The sequence below is a fragment of the Macrotis lagotis genome, chromosome 7, assembly GCF_037893015.1.
Source record: "Macrotis lagotis isolate mMagLag1 chromosome 7, bilby.v1.9.chrom.fasta, whole genome shotgun sequence".
Taxonomy (NCBI): Eukaryota; Metazoa; Chordata; class Mammalia; order Peramelemorphia; family Peramelidae; genus Macrotis; species Macrotis lagotis.
This window is the reverse complement of record NC_133664.1, coordinates 110074523-110098079: the sequence shown is the minus strand read 5'-3', so window position 1 is coordinate 110098079 and position 23557 is coordinate 110074523. Positions and strand designations below refer to the sequence as shown.

The 23557-nt window shown below is 36.4% G+C and overlaps 1 protein-coding gene across 2 annotated transcripts in view; it reads right to left on the bottom strand.

Annotated features, from left to right (window-relative positions):
- The window catches only part of KIAA1549 (KIAA1549 ortholog), a 180503-nt gene that overhangs the window by 45979 nt on the left and 110967 nt on the right, over nt 1-23557 (bottom strand). For both annotated transcript variants that reach the window (XM_074193588.1, XM_074193589.1), the window contains exons 11-16: nt 15160-15356; nt 12757-12872; nt 10729-10934; nt 8046-8269; nt 6574-6718; nt 1950-2267 (exon numbers count right to left, since the gene is read on the bottom strand). In XM_074193588.1, the coding sequence (XP_074049689.1) occupies nt 1950-2267; nt 6574-6718; nt 8046-8269; nt 10729-10934; nt 12757-12872; nt 15160-15356 (1206 nt within the window). The remainder of the gene's footprint in view (nt 1-1949; nt 2268-6573; nt 6719-8045; nt 8270-10728; nt 10935-12756; nt 12873-15159; nt 15357-23557) is intronic.

The window sequence follows — 23557 nt, the reverse complement described above, 5'->3', positions numbered from 1 at the left end:
TGAAATTTATAAAGTGTTTTAAGATTTCAAAATACTTTAGGTACATTAATTATCTCATCCTCATCACAACTTTAGAAAGATAAATGTGACAGATATTATTATCCTTATTTTATATAAGAGGAATATTCAAGTTAAGTAATGTAAAATGACTTGTCCAAGGCAACACAGCTGGTAAGTCTCAGAGGGAGAATTGGAAAGCCTAGATTTCTTGCCTTTGCACTACTGTTTGACAAACTCAAATAGAAATGGATCCCTGTATGTGGCATATTAACTTAGAAAATCACACCTGGCTACAAGTTTGACACCTCTATTCTACACCATGGACAGAAGTGAAAATGTACAAACAAACTGTGAATAAGTGCTAGAACTGAAAGCAAATGGAAGGTTTTCCTTTGTGTGCACAGTAAAGATTAAGCTGAATACCAATTGATGACTGCAAATCTTGTTATAGAGTACTACCAGTTATAATTCAATGTTCTTTATCTTTTAATCTTGCTTCAGCATCCTTTCTTTCAAGTTTTGCAACATGGATTGTCATTAGGTAATATTTCAATATTTATATTCCTTAAAAAGTTTTTGTTTCTTTATGCAAAAAGTAATATTGACTTCATTGAGTATATTGTATATCATGTGGCATCTACTCAACTACAGGAATAGTGTCTAGGAGGAAATAGTCATTCTTAAGAGAGTGTGCCTAACAAACACAGGACTATTTTTGTGCCTAAACATCACAGCTAGATATCTGTTCAGTTTCATGCAGTTTTCCCACAATAAATATTAAAATATTAGAAGAACTGAATGCAATGACTAAACTGGGTACAAATCCTATCACCTCAATGCTTTCCTGAGTCATGCCTCTTAACTAAATCATTTCATCTCAAATTAGTAGAAAACAATGCAATGCTTCCATACTATGTCTCTTCCTGAGTTGAAAGTGAAGAATGATGGGGTGTAATGGAACAGGCCCTGGATTTGGAGTCAGGTTCCTGGGTTGGAATCATGGTTTAACTACTTATTGTCTGTGTGATGACAGGGAAGTCACATAATTAAAATGGCTTTCAGTATCCTCATGTGGAAGATAAAGTGTTTGACAATATGGCACTCTAAATGTATAACCCCACACGTTAGCTGGATATATTTTTTATAATGATTAGTGGTAAAATACCAAACCACCACACTCTAAAAAGCTAAGATTCTGTTCCAGGACTGAATCTAAGGTGTTCAGTGCTTCTTCTTGTATACCAAGCTGCCAATCCTTGCATTGAGACAATACAGTTGGAAAGAATACAAAATTACTTTACATAATACTCTCAACTAAGTAGATTCTAAATTTTCTACTCAATATCCATTCTTGTTGATTTTAACTGTTTGAGAGCAAAAAAACAAAAACAAAAAAAAACAAACAGAAAAATCCTAGAAGTCAACTAGAGCTTCTGAAGCTAAGATGGGGATTCTACTGTTCAATCCATAAGATTAGTGTTAAGGAATATGAACAAAGATGTTTATTTACTCTATTCACTGGACATTATCACCATAGGTGAATCAGAGATAGTTGAATTTTGCATGTTCTAGAAGGTCCCCATTTAGTGATTTTAATAAGACACAAGAATAATTTTGGGCAACCTTTACATTGCATTTTTTTCTTCTACATACAAAGGAGAATATCACTGAGCACCTATCCTATTTTCATTACAGCATTGTTGAGAGAATTCATTAAAATAGTAATAAAAACAATCTGACCAAGGACAGACTGCTTTTAGTAATGAAGGTCTCTTTCACATGAACAAAGAAAAGGATAGTGAATAAAGAAGTATTTTCCAGGCCTAGGTTATTGTCAAATGCCCCCAGAGATATGATTTATGGATCCTGAAAATAAAAGGAAAATCAGTAGCAGTCATCTTAACCCAACCACCCTGCCCAAAAGTGAATTCTAAAAGATTGCCACTCACACTACATGGATTGCCGGTTGTCTGGGTTGGGCCATAGAAGGAACCCCACTGAGTGGCTCGCCGCTCTTCTTGGGCAGAAGTATTATTGACTTGTAGGCCTGCTGTGACCCCAGCAGCAGGAACAGAAGGCTGAACTGCCTGGCTACTGGGAGCTACCAGAGCAAAGGCATCATCCAAGAGGGAGTGCATTGTCTGTCTTGCTTCTTCAATAGATGGCTTGGGTGGGATGTACTGAGATGCAGGGAAAGGTAAGCCTGAATATTTCCCCAGGTCAGTAGAGGAAGGTGACTGAGGCTCTGCAGGCAAGTCAGGATCTGACTACACAAAAGGGAAAAAAAGGAAAGACACAATCAGACATTAGCTTTTAACATATTGAATCTAAAATGCTAGGCCCAAATCTGATTGTCATTTGAGACTTCTTTTTTCTACATTTCATTTTTAAAAATTTATTTTAAATTTAAATACAAACTAAGAAAAGAAAAAAGTTATGAACACAGAGGACATAAGAGAAGAGTCAATATAAAACAATAAATTTGCATTTCAAGGAAACCCAAATAACAAATACTATACATCATATTTAAAGCAGTTCTCTTTTCTTTGCTTCCTAATTGGGTTTCTTTTGCTCTCTGCTATCCCCTTTTTATTTTTTTCCCCCTTTCCTCTCCTTCCTCACCCCCTAGAAGGATACAATTAAATGTAGGCTATTTTTATACTAATTTTATAGTTGAGGAAACTAATGTCCTTTAAATCCTTATTTAGAGCATACTGACTCTTATTTTGAGTACAGTTTTTATAAGTTTAGTTATCTGGTTGCATACTGGAAGCTGCTGATTAGAAATGGTCTAAAGTGTTATTAAAGGCAAGCATATTAACAGCATGTAATGGCTAAGAGTGAAGGACAAAATAGTATAAGTACAAAAATAATCCTTTTAGAATAGGAGTAAACTTCCCTATATATCTCAATAAAAATACTGATCATGGTATTGCATAGAAATGGTGTAAAAACTGATGTCCAGTATGATGGCTTTTAGTCACCAGGGGTTAAAATGTGTTCAACATATTTGTCTAAAAAAGCAGAGATTAGCATTTTAAAATTGCTTAATTTTTTAAAAGTTTTGATGCTTAATGGACCAAGCTTTTTTTTTTTTTTTGCAAGGCAATGGGGTTAAGTGACTTGCCCAAAGTCACATAGCTAGGTAATTATTAAGTGTCTGAGGCCAAATTTGAACTCAGGTTCTCCTGACTCCAGTCTTGGTGCTCTATCCACTGTGCCACCTAGATGCCCCCTCAAATTTTAATTTCTTAGAAAATTCAGTCATAAAGAATTCTCTACAGATACTAAAGAAATGAGATGGTATCATACTATGTTCATGGTTGTGTGTTCAAAGTTCTGATCACAGAAAAAGGTAAAGAAACTTCCAGGAGTTATCCTGGGCTCCTAGATTCCACTATAGATGAATTATGTAAATTTCAGTTTAAAACACCAAAATTCAATGTCACTACAATTGATGTATGTTCTGCACAGAAGCTTGGTAACTCTATTTTCCCTAAGTAGGGGAAGGAGGACAGGGAACAGAAAAAGAGAACATTTCATTAGTCTAGGAGGGTTCATCAGTTCTGCCATTCTGAGAATTTTTTTTAAAACTTAAAAATTTTAAGTTTTTAAAAAAATTTTAAATCACTCTCTAAATTTGTACAATGTAAAATTCTCTCTACACATAGAGGCAAAAATCTTCACCTTTGCTATCAGTCTTACAGATGCATGTTACAACATGGATGGCCCAGGGCATACCATCCCTATTATTAGTTTAACAACTTAAAGCAAGAGGTCTAATGATAATAGTGTTATCTTCGTACACTTAAAGGAAGTGCATTTATTTTAATTATACTTTAGGAAAGGCATGGAAATTATAGTAGTTAATTCCACTCAGAAGGAAAATGCCCCAAACTTACCAGGAAGATTATTTATCAAAGATATACATATATATATATATATATATATATATATATATATATATATATATATATATATATATAATCCTTGGTAGCTATTTTATTTATTTTTAAGGCAATGGGGTTAAGTGACTTGCCCAAGGTCACACAGCTAGGCCAGGAACTCAGGTTCTCCTGACTCCAGGGTTTGGTAGCTATTTTAATGGAAAGTAGTGAGTTTTAAATTTTTAGAAAGCTGCTAGAGTGGGGAAAAAGTATAAAACCTGCTGTGGCAAGTACTTATAGCTAATGAAATCCAATGAAACTTTCTCTAGTTTTAGGTCCCATTTGAAGATCAAACAAAAAAACACAAATGCAAGTGTGAATTATCCATTCCAGTTCAATTAATCAGAGAAAACCAAGAAAATCAATCTATCAATCGAAAGTAAATTATATGTAAGTCCTTAATAAATCTTTAAAAGGCTCATAGAGGCTTTTAAGTCATTAAAAAAGACAGATGATATAACATAAATCTTGTGACTAGTTGAACAATACCCACCAAAGGAGGAAGGAGGAGTGACGGAATATGTAATAGCTTTGGGGAAACAAGTTGAAACAAGTAACTGGAATGATTCAAAGGCAGTAGCTGACTTGGTAGGCAGACCATAAGAGGTAGGGAGTAAAGTTAAGATCAAAATAGGTATTGTTCAAATATAAGAGAAAATTGAGTTCTTAGTGGAAGGCTAAGTCCTAGTTAGTAATAGTGCTTTCTGAAAGTATGGTGAAATAGTTTCTTTATAATTTCATACAAGGAAACAACCCTAAATACTGTCACCAGAGTTGAAATGATGAGTGGGTTGTCACTTAAGAGAACAAAGTTCATCTTCCTCATAGCAGAAGAAAACAGTTTCGGGGATGAAATGAAAGGATTCCTTCCTTTGGCTACTTGTCAGTGAGTCATAATAGGAAGAAAGAGGCTGTTCCTAGAGACAAATGTCCTTTTATTTCTTTTCACTGAAAATAGAAAGGAACCTCACCCCTAGGGTACAGGTGATCTTGTGGGGGAGAAAAAGAAGCGGGGAAAAGAAGGGAAATGCTCCAGTTTATATAAAGATCAGAGAAGATCTAGGAGAGGAATTTAGGATGAGTTCTATGAAAAGTTTTATCTATCATAGAAGGGAATGTCCCATATAAGTCTTGTCAGGTGGAGTGTTTTAATTTTTGAGGTTTATTTTGAGCAGAAGGGAATTTAGGATGAATTCTAATATCTTCATTTCCAATGAGAAATTATTAATTATGGATGATGCCTTGAGAGCTTAAACCTTGAAACTAAATTGGGTAAATATAAAATAATTTTTTAAAAGATATCAAATAATTCTAATTATATAGAAAAGTGCTTTTTAATATGAATCTTCTAGGTCAGAATTGGATGTGTTAAGAAAACAGAGATTATATTCTCTGTATCAAAATGCATATCAGAGAAGGGGCTGTATTCCATCTCTATATCATACTACTTCACTAGAAATCAAGATCCAAAAAAACTTTCAAGAATTAAAAGATGGCATGAAAAGTAATAGTTGCTAGGGAGGAGAACACAATTTCAGAGAATGCAATTTAGAATTTGCTGCAGCTAATTCTATCTAGGGAGAAAAAAACAATCTTATTTGTAAGTCCTCCAAGTTTTAGAGTTAGACTCAGCCCTCACAGGAAAGTAGCATCATTAGTAGGTGTGACAAACATATGTTGCAATAGAAGAAACTGAATAATGGATTAAATTTAGCAAGCCTTGGGGGAGGAAGGTGGGAGGAAAGCTGGCATTCCTAAGTGGCCATGATTTAATTAAAGGCCAATATCAATAAGATTCAACACTTTTAAGTAAAGAGTACTTAATCCAATTTTATATATTCCATTATATATTCCAAATGACTCTTAAGGATCTGAATAAGGTTTTTTTTTGAGGCAATCAAGGTTAAGTGACTAGTCCAGGGTCACATTGGTAACAGGTATCTGAGGTCAGATCTGAATTCAGATCCTCCTCATTCCAGGGCCAGTGCTATACCCACTGAACCACTTAGCTGCCATCTCAGAGATATTTTCAGTTTTAAGAAAGGAGGAAGCAAGCAGGGATAAGGACTAGATCAGTCATTTCAAGAAACTCAGGTATGGAAACCCTCTACCAACACAACTCAGCTAGTTTTCTGAAACTTGTAGTCTTAGGGAGGTTGCATTTTGAGCACTACGAGGAAAAATAGTTTATCTAGGGCCACAAAGCCAGTACAGAGATGAATCTTAAAAAACATTCTACCATTTCTTGTTTGATAATGTCTAGGAATTCCTATCTCTTCATAAATAGTAACAATAATTATCATTATATAAATGTTATTTATATATTAAATAACGATAATAATTATTATTATAACTAAAAATTCTCAACTCTTAAGAATGTGAAGAACACGTATGGGGGGAACATGAAAGACAAAAACAGAGCATAGTATTTCTGAAGATAAAACCCAGTCATATGCAACTGCACATAATCCCACAAAAAAGGGATCTTTCTCTGCTTAAGGCAGGTATTGTACTGTTATTAATTCTCCCCCCCACCCTCCGTTAGATTTCAGTGCATTTTCCCTAGTGCCCAAGAAAATATCCCCAAACAATATCTTTAAAAGACAAAATTACACATTGAACATACAATATAGGCAGAATTATTGACTCCTGGTGGCCTTTTATAGGTGCCATCACTATCTGTTGTGATTAGTCTATCCTTCTCAGCATCAGTTGGGCTCCCATTGATTTGGTGCTTACGGCGCTGCTTCGGAGAACGTTTTGCACGGGAACTGCCAGAGGGGAAAAACAGAGTTAGACTTTGATGGATGTTGTGATAAATGATAAGAACTAGAATGAAGATGGTGAAAAAGGGAGTAGAAAAAGAGATCACAAAGTGATGGAAGAGATTAATGTGAGGAAGACTAATATGTGGTCACTGTTGGGCATGATGAAAGATGGTTCAATGAGGACTTCAAGGTTTTTGACTTATCAAATGGTAGTGCCAACACCTAGTGGGAAAAAGTGAGAAATGATTTTGGCAAGATGAGGAAGATGAGGTATACTTTTTTGGACAGTTGTTTAGAGTTTTTTTTTTTTTAAGTAGTCACTGTTCAATCATTTTTCAGTCATGTACTCTTCATGACCCCATTTGGGATTTTCTTGATAAAGATACTGGAGTGGTTTGCTATTTCCTTCTCCAATTCATTTTACAGATGAAGAAACTGAGGTAAACAATGTTAAGTGACTTGACCAGAGTCACTCAGTCAAGAAATGTCTGAGGTCATAATTGAACTCAAAAAGATGAGTCTTCCTGACTTTAGGATGGGTAGTGTAGCTGCCCCCCCTTTTTTAAAGTAATATCTTTTCAATGTTATTTTCACAATGATTTTTATTCAACAGTTCCAGTCTGAAAAGTAAAAATAATGTCAAATAATTTTTACACTAATATCAGCTGAGAATCCATGAGGATTTTTGTAGCAGAGTCCTGTTTGAAGGCATTCTCTGTGAAGAGCTCAATTCCTATATAACTTTATTTAAATTCGACATTCCCTTTTCTGTTAGAATTTAAGAAAGAGTTTGTTGGTATAAAAACATCAAAAATAGAATTTCTAAATATGGCACCATTTAGGACAGAAGTGGGGAACCTCCAGTCTTGTGTCCAGGGCAACCACAGGCAAGGACTCAAAATTCAATAAATCTAGGAGCTTTTTAAGGATGAATTAATTAAACATTTGACCACAAATTTGGATATTTGGATATTTATAACATCATTCTCAGACCACATATAGCCTGAGAATTATGTTATAAATATCCAAATGGCCCTTGGCAGCAAAAAAGTTCTCCACCCATGCTCTAGAATAACAGTATTATGATCCAACTCTGGACTTTTTAAAGCAAATTACAAGTTGGGGAGAAATCCTAGATTTATAGAAAGATTTAAGATGGACAAAGTACTAGCAGTGACAAGATAAGAAACTCAAGAAAACTGGATTCTAGATTTAGTTGTGGCTTTCTGAAACATTGTTAGGAACCCAGAAGGATTTTCTACTGTTGGAAAGAAAGTGCCAGTCACTGGTGGTTTTTCTAGGTTACCTTCTGAATGCTCCCAAATCATACCTCTTTCTTGGCTCTATGAACACAGTAGGCACACTGGCAGCAGGGTCCAAGATCTTGTCAATCTGCATCTGAGCTCTGCGATACACCCGATGGCGTTCTTTGCTGTCACCAGTTGACAGGTCATCAACCACAGGGAAATCATAATGTCCTCTGCGTTTGGCCCGGAGACGAATCTTGTTTCGATGGTGTTCAATCTCTGACTTATGTCGAAGGGCTGTCTGAATCTTTTTTTTTTTAAAGCAAGGAGAGGAGGAAATACAAGAGAATTACTATCCCCAATGAGCTTTCTATAAACCATGCTCAGGAGGAGCACAACAGTCAATAACTTGATATATCTTTCTACCATCTTTGCAAATTCTGTAGTAGAAGGAAATGAGAGATAAACTGGGAACCAAAAGGAATGAGTCCCAAATCCAGTTCTAGTAAAAACTTTCTATCTACATCATCTGGCTTTTACAGGTCTCAGTTTCCTAATCTAAATGATTCCTAATTCTAAAATGAAGAAACTGAACTTTAAAAACTCTAAGCTATGAAATACAATGAATCCTATTTTCCCCTTGTACCTAAAAATTGCTGTTCATACTTTGTTTACTGTTTTATCCTGTGGTATCTATTTACTGGCAATTCAACTGAGACAAAAAGTCAGAAATCTAATGTTAAGTATCTTTTTCACAAGAGCTGTTATCATCTTATTTAAGAAGATAATTGTCAATTCAAATGGAAATACCCAAACCATTAAAAAATGACTAGGAACTTTTTCTGGAGTATGAATTTATCTACTGTTGAAGAAATGAAACAATGCCAAAGGAAAATATAGGAACTAGAAAAATTATTTTAAGTGAGCAAAACCATATTTTTCCACCTCAGTGACTTTTATGTAATTGTACAACAAAAATTGAAGTAGAATAGATTTTTTAAAAAATTCAAGTTTGGGCATTTATATCAAAATATGTTTCAAAAGGCTGCCTCTTTCTACTCCCATCCATTACCCCCACTGCTTTGTTTCCACTTTTGAATAGCTTTAAAGCTATCTGAGAAGCAGCACAACCATTTGGGAAGCTAGTCTAAGGGTCAGAAAGACCCGGACACCTACTAATTATATGAATCCGATGGCATCCTTTCAGTGTCCCAAAGCAACTCTTGACAGTCATAAGTTGGAAAGAAAGTACCAAACTTCCCTGAGATTGTCTCTAGATCCCAGGGAAATCACAATCTGAGTCTGTCCCCATTCTGAGAGCTCATACTTCTCAGTGTAGCCTATGATGGCCCTAGCTTTTGTTGGCTGCCATAGCACATTACTTATATCCAGTTATCCCTGTGACCTTTTTGATTGTCTCCTGAACTTGCTCCTGACTTTCTGAACTTGTCTTCCATTCAAACAGTTCATGGATAAAGGGAGATTTGTTACAGTTCATCAGTAATAAGGAAGAAAGAGGACCAACAGTGATAGAAATGAAAATTTGAGAAGAGGTACCTGGAAAAAGGTATTTCTGTATAGAAGGTAGTTTTAAGTGACATGAATTGGAGAAATTGGAGATTAGGAATGAAGCTGGAGGGATTTGCTAGCCATGGACTGGAAAAATAAAAAATAGGCAGAGATTCATAAAATAAATCAGCTCTTAGGTTCTTATTCTCCACAGGATACATAATGAACAGTTTTCTAGAACTGGCTTGTACCCTCCAATGCCACATTTAGGTAGAGTAAATCCCTCCTGGAAGCTACTAAATTTGACATGAGTCCAACTGTTGTGTTCAACAATTCCCAGGGGTGAGAGTGAGGGAGGAGGAACTTCAATAAAATAAGAGAATAATTAGAGCTCAGAACAGCTGGTCAGTAGAGGATGTTTTGATTTCCTAGCTTTCTAATACTCTTTCATTTCTGAATATTGACAAAACTACATGTAATATTTGAATATGCAATTAATAATACAACATGGATAAATGAAATAACATGTAAAGCACTTTGTAGACCATAAAGACAGTGAGGTGGCACAGCAGAGAGAGAGTGACCAACTTCAAGTCAGCAAATTGTTATTTTTCTTGTTTAGTTGTCTTTCAGTTGTGTCTGGCTCTTCATAACCCCATTTGATGCTTTCTTGGCAAAGATACTGGAGTGGTTTGTCAATTTCCCTTTCCAGCTCATTTTATAGAAGAGGAAACTGAAGCAAACAGGGTTAAATGACATGCCTAGGGTCACACTGCTAAAAAGTGGCTGAGATCAAATTTGAACTCAGAAAGAGTCTTCTTGACTTCAGCAATACTCCTGGACCTCTACCTACTATATCAATTAGCTGCCCTCGGTTCTAGCAAAATCTGAGTTCAAATTTAGCCTCAGACATTTACTTGTTGTGTGATCCTGGACAAGTCACTTTAAGTGCTGCCTGCCTTGGTTTCCTCATCTGTAGAATGTTGATGATAATAATAACAATATCTACACCCTATGTTCACTGTAAGCATAAATGAGATAATATTTATAAAAGTTTTACAAACATTAAAGTGCTAATTATTATAACTATTATTATTTTTGTTTTGTTTTTGCAAGGCAATGGGGTTGTGACTTTCCCAAGGTCGCACAGCTAAATAATTAAGTGTCTGAGGCCAATTTGACCTCAGGTCCTCCTGACTCCAGCTATTATAACTAGGAGATATTTCCATAACACACACATTTTAAGAATATAAATACCTCTTTGTTGATTTTGTTGGTTTCTGCCACTCGGTCAGCTAGTACTGGGTGCTGAACTGGAGGTGTTGTGATTGGTTGCATGGCAATTAGCTGGATCTTACTGGGGACCCGTCTGCTAGCTTCTGAAGTACGGGATATCCTATCCACATGCTCAAAGATAGATGCTGATGAAGGCTGTTCATTTCCAGTACTGGTGAGTGGTGGTCCTAAAACCAAGAACATCAACCCACAAGTTAAAGATACATGCAAAAATCAGTAGGGCATTCCAGATGATGTTGTTAGTTCAAAGAAGCTGTATCTTTAATGTTCTTGTGACCAATTATTCAAAGAAACCCAACACTAAATCTGTATAAATAGTCTATTTATGAATTTCAGTGCTCTAATTTTAGGCAGTCTTTCTAAAAATATATAAATACAAAGAAGATCAAGTCACTCATTAAAGAGAAGAAGCTTAAATGAGTGATATTTTCAATATGTCTGCTGAACTTGGTAATAACACATGTAATAATTCACAAATTGGAAAAAAGCAATAATTTTCAATAATTTACAAAATCTTTTCTGTAATGATCATTATTTTCAGGTTACCTATGGCTTACTCTGCACTTAGATTAATCAAGTCTTTTGATAGAACACCCAAGGCCTAGGGTATATAGGTAAAATTGATTACTTGGAAAAGATTTGAAAGTCTTCAGGAAGCCTGTCCCTATTTCCTAAAATCTTCCCTCTTCCAGCTGTCACAATGTTTGATATACAATGTATCAATAAAGAAACTAGTGGCCTGTCACAAACAGTTTGTGAGTAAGATTCAAACTCAGGTCTTTCTGAATCCTGTCCTATATTCTTTCAAGACATCAATCTGTTTCACATTAAACGTTTTTTTTTTTTAGGTTTTTGTAAGGCAAAGGAGGTTAAGTGGCTTGCCCAAGGCCACACAGCTAGGTAATTATTGTCTGAGGCTGGATTTGAACTCAGGTAGTCCTGACTCCAGGGTCAGTGCTCTATCTACTGAGTCACCTAGCCACCCCCACATTAAACATTAAAAAAAAAATTATTTCATTAACTATTTCCCAGTCTCATGTAAACATTTTTTTTTAGGTTTTTGCAAGGCAATGGGGTTAAGTGGCTTGCCCAAGGCCACACAGCTAGGTAATTATTAAGTGTCTGAGGCCGGATTTGAACCCAGGTACTCCTGACTCCAGGGTCAGTGCTCTATCTACTGAGTCACCTAGCCACCCCCACATTAAACATTAAAAAAAAATTATTTCATTAACTATTTCCCAGTCTCATGTAAACTTTTTTTTTAGGTTTTCGCAAGGCAATGGGGTTAAGTGGCTTGCCCAAGGCCACACAGCTAGGTAATTATTAAGTGTCTGAGGTCGGATTTGAACCCAGGTAACTCCTGACTCCAGGGCCAGTGCTTTATCCACTGCGCCACCTAGCTACCCCTTGTAAACATTTTTTTAACAAACATTTTTTAAAAAAAACAAACAGGATTTCTTTGGTGTGGGGGTTTTTAGTAAAGGACATTTCCTACCAAAGCAAACTGATATTTTATCTTCAATTTATTGTCTAAGAGAACTCTATGAAAAATAACTGACTTGCCTAAGGTCCCACAATTAGAATTGCCAGAGGCAGGACTCACATTTATATATTCCTGACTCTAAGACTCTTTGTTCATTACCCCAACTAAATTTTTGTTTTCACTTTTGAGCTTTTTTTGGTTGGATTTTAGTATTATAATAAATATAATATTTATTATAATTAATTGTGAGGAAATTAATCAAATAATAGAAATTTTATTCACAGGTCAAATAATTTTTTCTTAAGTTACAGAACTTGAAATGCTTTGAAATAGTCTTTTGGAATCCTAATATTACTGATAAGTTTCTAATATTATCAAGGATCAGATGATATTATATTTGTAAAGCAAACCACTAAGTGATATATAAATGTTAACTCATTATAATAATAATAATAACAATAACAATTATTATTATTATAGATTCTAAGACCAAAATAGGAACAGACCACTTGCGGGTGCTCTTCGTGTTTTGCCCTCATTGACAACTACTGAAGGCTTTTCTCCAGCATCTCTCTCACTGGACTCTTCGCTTACTGTAGAGTCAGCATCTGAGGGAGAAATTCTGCAAAAACAAGGCAAATCAAAAGAAATTGTTCCACATTGGTTGATATGTACAAAACAGATTCAAAAACCCAGCATGTTCAGGCAGAACCACAATTATTCTGAGAAAATACATTACTATGCAAGTGTATTAACAACCACTTTAACAGCTACATAGACATTACTCATCATTTGAGATTACTCTTAAACTGACATTTTGGACTGATACATCACACCACACCATTCAGCTAATTGTACCCTGGGAAGTACTAGAATACAAACTTCCAGACTGGAAATTACAACATTGTACTATCTGGAATGCAACCAGTTATTGAGCCCAAGCTCTGGTCAAAGCAAGACCTGGAGATTCTTATCTGGTGTTGAATTATTCTGTTTTGGAAGACCAGGTTAATCCTGAAGTCATTCTAAAGACCTAGATCTACTGGAAGAGGAATTCTCTCCTGGACCCCAAACCAACACAAGCCTCTCCTGGCTCTTTCAGACCACTGTGTTTAGCCTGGGTTCACCACGGACTGTCTCCTTATTCAATATCTGCACCCTTAGAGCAGAGCTGTTTCCACGGGAAAATTTAGATTCTTTATGTACCAAGCTGAGATAGCTGAATTCTCAATAAATACCAAACTAGGCAAAAGGTTAGTCATTACCTCTAGAATCTTTAGTTCCCTGAGGTTTGCTGCAATGAAAAATGCTAGGACATCATGTATGATATCTCTAAGGAAATCTGGAATGCTACATGAACTATTTTTTTGAATGCTGATTCTGTTTATTCTACTAAATTCAATTTTATTTTCAGTTCCAACTCTTTCTCAACCTTTCCCCCTTCCCCAATTACTGAAAAGACAAGAAATACAAGAAAAACAAAACCCATTACAAATATGTATAGTTATTCAAAATAAAATTCCACATTAGCCATATTTCCACCCCTTAAAAAAAAGAAAAATGAAAGAAAGACAAGAAAATATGCTTCCATCTGCACTTTTTATTCCATCATTTTTCTTTCTGGATGTGGAAAACATGTTTCCACATGAGCACTTTGGAATTTGTGGTTGGTATTGTGTTGATCAGAATTATTAAGTCTTTATATAAACTGTTCTGGCTCTTCTCACTTAACTTTGCATCAGTTCATATGAGTCTTCCCAGACCACCTCATTCATAATTTCTTTAAGCATAATAGAATTTGATCACATTCATATATCACAACTTGTTATATAAACATGACTAGGTACTTAGGATGTGACTATCAGGGGATAAGCACACTTTGTATTTGAAATTTAAAATTTCACCAGCTTATTAAATAATTCTTAATTAATTTATTCTTAAGTTGACAAATATGTAAATGACTAATGCCTTGTCATTTAATCCTTTTTAGGGTCACATCCTGACTTTGATTATAATTTTGAAATCAGACCTAAATTCACCGGGAAAGTTTTCTGGCAATTTATAACTAAAAATGCATCATTTTGTCAGCCTAGGTTAATTCCAGATGCTCTACTCTGATATTATAAACAGATCAGTCAATATAAGCCCTGTGTTTGAATTGAGGAGACTACAATATCCAAACTCTGAAATACTATGATTCACTTGCAGAAAGAAAAAAAGGTAAAATATAGGCTAAGGGCAATTTGTAAACATTAGTTACTATTATTTTTTATATTTTTATTATCATTATTATTATTAATCCAGAGCTAATCATAAACAGACTATCTCACCTTTCAGTGTAAAATATCACTTGCATTGTTCCTTTTCAGAGAAGCCAGTGTTATTCACTGATAGAGGGAGGGGAAAATGGTTTTTAAGGGGAAGCAGAACCATGAGATGACATTAACCAAAGGGAAGCAAAACCATTTTGGGAAATGAAGTGTCAAAAGAGGAAACATGGTAGCTGTAACATATGGTCAGGATGGCAAAACACAAGTAAATAGCTGGTATATTATGTTTACCAGAACTGTTCAACTGTTGATCTAATTTAAATCCTTGCCACTAAGTATCCAAACTATTGCAGGTATCTGACATATTCTTTAACATTTTCACTGAAGAAGGCTACATGATTTCTTCGGACAATTTGTTACAATAGTAAAATTTTTTTAAAAATTATCTTACATTGTAGTGAAGCCTTGGGCAATTTAAAAAAGCTACAAAAGTCAATTAATTGCCTCTTTTTGACCTCCTTCACGTACATATTCAGGGAGATAAGTGTCATTGGCTCATCAGGTATTGAACTTTAATAGATTTAAGAGAAAAATATTCTACAGCATATAAAGCAGTATACAGAAATGTCCAATTATTACCTTCCTCTGTGACGGATGTTCTTTGAAGAAATCTTTGACTTGGGACTTGGCACATCTCCATTTTCAGAGGGAGTAGTATTATCCTTCACTGGCCCTGGCAGTGGTGCTGGCTCATGAATAATCAATATGTCATCTTTATTGTGTTGACCCAGATGCTGCTTAGCAAAATCGAAACCCTTCACACTAGGTATCTGAAGCTATTAACAAAGGAAAAACACAGGTAAAAGAAAATAATCAATCCTAATACAAAAAGATGAATACAAAAGAGAAGTGATATCTACTGGACCAAATGTTAGTTCCAATTCAAATAAAAAAAAATTAAGCATCTATTCATGCCTATGACACTGTGTTAAGTACTACAGGAGATACACAAATTCAAAGCTCAAGGAATTCTCAATCCTGTAAAAGATAACAATAAATTAACAGATTTAGAGCAGAAAGGGGGACCTTGTAGGTTGAGTCCAACTACCTCATTTTACAGATGAAGAAACAAGCCTAGGGAGGTTAAATGACTTTCCTAGCAGCACAGAGTTACTAAGTTTCTAAGGTATGATTTTAATTTATTTCTTCCCATCTTGGGAGAAATAAACTTGGAAATCTTAGTGTTATCAGAATTAAGTAATATCATAATCTTGGGGGTTTGTGGAAGCAATTAGGGGTAGCTTGTCTAGTCACATAGCTAGTAAGTATCTGAGTCCACATTTGAACTCAGGTCTTCCTGACTCCAGTCACCTGGAGTATTTATTCACCATGTCACCCAGGTACCACAGTAATAAAAATACTTATTATATATTCATTATTTATATTATTATTATACTTATTAATAAGAAAACTGAATATACAAAAAATATAGAATATCATGTAATTAACTGCTAATCCAAGTGATATAAACAAATGGTCTTCAGTCAGAAAAATTGGTTATTTTGGCTTAGGAAGGCTTCTTGGAAATGTTGGGACTACAGCAGATCCTCAAAGAGCAGCAAGGAATTTGCCAAGCAAAAAAAAGGAAGAGAAAGGGCATTTTAGGCAAGATGATAAGAAAAGACAGAATCAAAAAGTATAAGTCATGTTAAAGGGAACTAAGCAGACTAGACTAGTTGGGTTAAAGGGTTCCAGATGGAAAGTAGAGCTGGATAGGCAGGTTAGGCAGGAGTTTGGACTTTGTCCTATAGGAGATGGAAAAAATTTCTGGAGAAGTTAAAAAATACACCAAGAGTAGTGTTTAACAAATGAATCTGAAAGTTACTTGAAGAAAAGCCTGGAAGAGAGACTAGAAGCATGTAGACAAGTTAAAGGACTACATGCTTTTATTATTTGGCAAGAGGAGATAAAGAGTCTGAACTGCAATGAAGGCAATGGAAACAAAGAATGGATAGAACAGAAATTTACCATTTACGTGGTAAATGAATAATCAACAAATGAAGGAGAAAGAGGAATTCAAAGATGAGAAGCAAATGTTTGAAGTAAATAAGAATAATAATAAAAGCAATACTATCATCTATTTTTAAGGATTACAAAATTTTTTCTAATTTGATCCTCAAAACAACCCTGAGAGGTAGTTATCATTATCCCCATTTCCCTCATAAAACTGAGACAGAGGTTAATTGACTTGTCCAGGGTCGCACAGTTAGAGTCTAAGGATATATTTGAAATCGGGTTTTCCTCACTTCAGACATAATACTTTAGCCACTGAGTTACCTAGCTTTTAATTTCAATTCTATAATCCAAGTCACTTAGAGTTGACATATGGAAAAATAATTCTAAGTTATAACTTAAAATCCCCTCCTTAACCTGGTCCCCTGAAACTTTTCAATCACATATGAAAGCTAATGTGGGAGATGGAAATAGAGTTTGTAAAAAGGAATTGGGACTGGAAATAGAGATTGGGAGACATCTGTAGAGAGGTGATAGTTGAGTTATTTATAGAGGAAGATGAACAGGGGGATAGGACTGAAACTTGGAGAAGACTAACAGCAAGGGGTCAGACAGAAGAGGGGAGACAGAGAAGTGGCCAAGATGCCAGAACAGCTTTGTGTCACACAAACAAAAGAATGAAGATTTTCACAGAGGGATTGGTCTAAAAGATCCAGTTTATTTTCTGGTACCTGTTCATGCACTTTTTTTTTTCAGTGTGCTTAGATTTTCATTTATTTATTTATTTTTATTAAGGATTTTATTTGAGTTTTAGAATTTTTCCCCTAATCTTACTTCACCTCCCCCACCCCCCACTGCCATAGAAGGCAGTTTGTCAGTCTTTACATTGTTTCCAGGGTAAACATTGATCCAAATTGAGTGTGATGAGAGAGAAATGATATCCTTAAGGAGGAAACATAAAGTATAAGAAATAGCAAGATCAGACAATAAAATATCAGGGTTTTGCTTTTTTTCCTAATTTTAAGGTAACAGTCCTTGGTCTTTGTTTAAACTCCACAGTTCTTTCCCTGGATACAGATGGTATTCTCCATTGCAGACAGCCCCAAATTGTCCGATTGTTGCACTGATGGAATGAGCAAGCCCATCAAAGTTGATCATTGCCCCCATGTTGCTGTTTGGGTGTATAGTGTTTCTCTGGTTCTGCTCACCTCACTCAGCATCAGTTGATGCAAATCCTTCCAGGCTTCTCTGAATTCCCATCCCTCCTGGTTTATAATAGAACAACAGTGTTCCATGACATACATATACCACAGTTTACTAAGCCACTCCCCAACTGAAGGACATTTGCTTGATTTCCAATTCTTTGCCACCACAAACAGGGCTGATATGAATATTTTGTACAAGTGATGTTTTTACCCTTTTTCATCATCTCTTCAGGGTATAGACCAAGGAGTGGTATGCTGGATCAAAGGATACGAACATTTTTTTTTACAAATAATGTTTTTTATATATTAATAAAATATTCTTATTTAAGAGTAAACAAAATACCCCCTCCCCCCAAAAATATACTTGCTTGAGCGATAAAGTAAAGGGGAGAGAAAAAATTAAAATTAAAAAAAAATAACAGTAATTATTGTAGGTTTGGCTATGTGGCACAATGTATGGTGCACCAACCCTGGAGCCATGAGCACCTGAGCCCATATCCAGCCCCATACACCCAACAATCACCCAGCCATGTGACATGCAAGCCACCCCAACCCCCACTGCCCTGCAAAAACCAGAAAAAAAGAAAAAAAAAGACCCAAAATAAAATAGTAATAATAGTAGGGGTGGCTGGGTGGCAAACAGACCATTGGCCCTGGAGCCAGGAGCACGCGGGTCCAAATCCAGCCTCAGACACCCAACAATCATCCTGCTATGTGGCCCCAGGCAGGCCACCCAGCCCCAATCGCCCTGCACACCCCCAAAAAATAATAATAATAAAAAATGTGCTTGAGTCTTTGTTCCAACACCAACAACTCTGTCACGGCTGGATCACATCCTTTATGATAAATCCATCACAAAAGTTACTTCCATATTTTTCCACCATTGCCATTGCTGATCTTAACTCCCTCCTTTCGTATTTATCCACTACCATGTACTATATTTTCTCTCTCCTTTCACTCTGACTCTGCTGTAGGGTAGCTGAGTGGCGCAGCAGACAGATCCCTGGTCCTGGGGCCAAGAGACCCCAAGCCCCCCTACCACCCCTTAGGCCCAGCATCCACCTGGCCCTATGGTCCCAGACGGGCCATCCAATCCCAGCCCCTTGCAAGAAGTAAAAAAAGAAAATGTGTTATATCTGTCCACTCTCCCCCCATTGTCCATCCTCTCCTCCATCACTCACATCACCCCCCCTTCCCCCTGTCCCACCCTTTCTTACTCCAGATGCCTATACCCCATTGAGTATATATACTGTTTCCTCTCCTAGCCACCTCTGATGAGAGCAAAGATTCCCTCATTCCCCCTTGCCTTCCACCCTTCCATATCATTGCAATAGCTCATTGTAATAAAGAAAAATGTTATTATATGAAATATCTTGGCCTATTCCCCCTCTCCTTTTTCTTTCTCCCATTACATTTCCCCTTTTCCTACTGACTCCATTTTTACACCATATTTTATCTTCGAATTCAGCTTTCTCCTGTGCTTCAACTATAAAAGCTCCCTCTACCTGCTCTATTAACTGAGAAGGTTCATATGAGTATTATCAGTGTCATTTTTCTATGCAGGAATACATGTAGTTCATCATCATTAAGTCCCTCATATTTTCCCCTTCTCCTCCAATCTCTATGCTTCGCCTGAGTCCTGTATCCGAAGATCAAACCTGTTCAGCTCTGGCCATTCCAAAAGGAACATTTGAAATTCCTCTGGTTCATTGAAAGTCCATCTTTTTCCCTGGAAGAGGACATTCATTTTTGCTGGTTGGTTGATTCTAGGTTGTATTCCAAGCTCTTTTGCCTTCCGGTATATTATATTCCAAGCCCTACGAGTTTCCAATGTAGTTGCTGCTAAGTCCTGTGTGATCCTGACTGCAGCTCCACGATATTTGAATTGTGACCTTCTGGCTGCTTGTAATATTTTCTCTTTGACTTGGGATTTCTGGAACTTTGCTATAATATTCCTAGGGGTTGGTTTTTTGGGATCTCTTTCTCGGGGGGATTGGTGGATTCTCTCCATTTCTTTTTTGCCCTCTGCTTCTAGGCTATCAGGGCAATTTTCCTGTAGTAATTCTTTGAAAATGATGTCAAGGTTCTTTTCCTGATCATGACTTTCAGGTATTCCAATAATTTTTAAATTATCTTTCCTAAATCTGTTTTCCATATCAGTTGTTTTTTCAATGAGATGTTTCACATTTTCTTCTAATTTTTCATTTTTTTGGTTTTGAAGTAATGAGTTCTGATTTCTCGTAAATTCACCAATCTCCCTGAGTTCTGTTTTTTTGTCTGAAGGATTTGTTTTCCTCAGAGAGCTTTCTTATCTCTTTTTCCATCTGGCCAATTTTGCTTTTTAGGGCATTCTTCTCCTCAATAACTTTTTGAACTGTTTTATCCATTTGACCTAAGCTGGTTTTTAGCATGCTATTTTCTTCAGCATTTTTTTTTTTTTGGATTTTCTTGACTAGGCTGCTGACTTCATTTTCATGTTTTTCCTGCATCTCTCTCATTTCTTTTCCCAGTTTTTCTTCTAACTCCCTCATTTGATTTTCAAAGTCTTTTTTGAGCTTTGTAATAACCTGATCCCAATTTCTGCTTTTCTTGGAGTCTTTAGATGGAGGAGCTTGTGTTTCCTCATCTTCAGACTGAGTATATTGATCCTTCTTGGGATCATAGATAATGTATTTCTCAATGGTGTTCCTCTTTTTTCTCTGCTTGCTCATTTTCTCAGCCTAAGCCTGTTTTTGGGGTGCTTCCTGAGCTTTTGGGACACTCCCACAAGGGTATCAGTGTGTGAGGCTCTGTATTCCCTCCTGGTCTGTGAATGACCATATGCACCCCACCTCTGCTACGGGGCTGAGGTGGGGGGGCCCTGCTGTTCTATGGGGGGCCTAGACTGCGATCAGTATCTGAATGTGGTTAGAACCCCAGTGTCCTGTTCCAGGGGCAGAGGACAAAGCTCTGCAGTCTCTCTTCACTCCCCTCTCTCAGCTCAATGGGCTCATGCCCTGGGGACTCCTGCTTACTGGCTCCACCTGGGTATGTTTCCTGGATCTGGATCTGGAATGCAATGGCCAAGCTAATTGCTGTGTGCTCTGAGGGCTGGGCTTCACGTGCTAGCTCTGGCAGAGGTTCCCCCCCTTCCCCTAATTTGTGCCCGTTGCTCCCCAGAGCGTAGCTCAGGAGACTCCCCCGCTGCTGTGAGCTGGGCTCCCAGCGCCCTGGGGCTGCCTCCGGGAGGCTGAAGTTCTTTGGTTCTGGCGGGCCACCCCTCTGACAGGCCGTCCTTCCAACCCTGGGGAGCAGAGCCTTTCTACTCTTTTCCAGCATACCTTGAGTAGGAGAACTGCCTTACTGGGTCCCTCTGTGGGTTCTGTTTCTCGAAAATTTAGTTAAGTTCTTAGTTTCGAAGATTTATGAGAGAGAGAGCCTAAGACATGATCTGCTCTTGTCGCAGCCATCTTGGCCCCCCCCCAATGCACATTTAACCTATCTCGAACAACAATAAAACGTTTAGTAGTGTGACTCTCCCACTCAGTTTTGTAGTTCTATGAGATCTGCGGCAAGTTGCTCAAAAGCCTTAAGCCTCAGTTTCTTCATCTGTAAAATAGGGATAATAACTGCATAACCTATCACAAAGAGTTGTTTAAAGATGCAAATCAAATAGAATGAAATAAAGCGTTTTTCTTATAAGATGCTACTTCAGAGCTGCAAGGGATTTTAGGAAATCTAATCCAACTCCCACATTTTACACATAGGGGTACTGAAGCCCAGAAAGTATGGGGCTCAAGGAAAAAATGGCTATTGGTCTAACAGTCATTTCACTTTGATTTACAAATAATTAATTCAACCTCTCCAATTTCTCCTTTTCAATCCCAAATTTGACTTTTTGATCAATGATCAAAAGGCTCTAAGTGAATGATTTTTTTTAGTTACAGAACATTTTAAAATAAAGCTTGAATATTCATATAAGATATTCACAGAGTCACAGAATAATCAAAACTAGAAAGAACAGGGTGGCTAGGTGGCCCAGTGGATAGAGCACCAGCCCTGGAGTCAGGAGTACCTAAGTGTGTGGCCTTGGGCAAGCCACTTAACCCCATTTGCCTTGCAAAAACCTAAAAAAACCAAACTACTAGAAAGAACCTAAACATCTGGTCTCTGGTTCAATCTCTCCTGAAAGCTCAAATTATCCCTAAAAAATCTATCAAAAGATATATTGATTTATTTTTTTCCCCTGGGTTTCCCAAAAGGTGGTGTTGTTTTTTTTTAAATAAAAGGTTTAGGTTTCAAGTTACTTTATTTTTTTCATTTTCCTCCCTAATATCTGCTTTTTTATTGTTCTCTTTTCTAAAACTGAACTAATCAAACAATATATATTACTTGAGGTTTTTCCTCCACCACCAGAGGTCTCAGTCGTGCTTCACTCTACTCTTGGTCATCACCTCCAGGTTTATTAATGGCTCCACAGAGAGAGACCCCTTTTTCTCTCACACACCCTCCAGTTCTGGAAACAATACCAAATGATCTCTGTCATTGTTCCTGTCAACTTATTTCCTCTAGTCCCATTAACCATCACTATAACTTTCTAGACTGGGGTGGGATGTAAAGTCTATGAAGCCAGGGACTGCCTTGGAGAACACAGCAAAGGTTTAATAAATGCCTTTCTCTTTATTCATTCACTCAGAAGGCTCACTTTAACTGTTCTGTGATAATACAAAGTGATTCACCCACAAATGCTAGTCCTTTGTTTATTAGTTCCTATAAACTAACCAGAATTTGACAAAACCTACATAGGCTATGGAAAGTCAGTCATTCTTATCTCCACATCTTATTGTAAATATTTTGATAGTCTCTTAGTGGATTTTTGTCCTTTATTTTGTCCTTTCATTTAACACTTTCAGTTCACTTTTATTCTAGATATTTGGTTTCTAATATAATCTGTATTATTCAAATATTGAAATTCTTAATTTTAAGTAATCAAAAATAATTCAATTATTTCCACTATCAGTGAAACTAAAGTTTTATTATTCACTTTGATTTGATATTAATGTTTACATCAAGGTCAACTTTTAAAATATTCTTATCAATATTAAGTATCTGATTTGCATTAATATTCATAACAGAATATATGCTACTTGAAGATAAGAAAGGTGTTGTTTTGGGCTCTTATCTACTGGGTTTAGTAAGGTGACTATCACATAGGAGACACATTAATAATTGCTTGATGATAGACTGTTGCCTCTCACAGTGAGTACCATACTGCTTATTCCTCACCACCTGCCTCATCAGTCTCTTATACTGTTTACTGTCTGGCATCACCTCTGGCACTAGAAAATTCCTTCCCCATCAAGTGGAGATTCATTTCTTCCATCAGTCAATCAATAATCATTTACTAAGTAGTTACTCTGAGTCAAGCTCAATGTTAAGTATGGGAGATAAGACAAAAAGCAAAAGTCTCTGTCCTCAAAGACTTTACATTCAAGATCCTTACTTGTTGGTAAGCCTTCCAGCATAGCCATTTCATTTTTTATGCTCTGATTTTTTTTCCTTACTTCTCACACATAACTATTGTCTAATGTGGAAGATCCAACTAGTCTGATATTCCGCTTTTATTTAAGCACCAAATCAAATTTCCAGCTGATTACTTATGTCAATAGGGTGAGACTTTGGTCAGTTTTAAATATGTATTCTATAAATTAGCTTTTCCTCCATACTTTGAATTTAATTTAATGACAACAACAGTATTATTATTATAATTCACACTGCACTTTGAATTATTTCTAACAGGTCCTGCTACTTTTTTTAGTTTTTTTTTTTTTAATAATGCC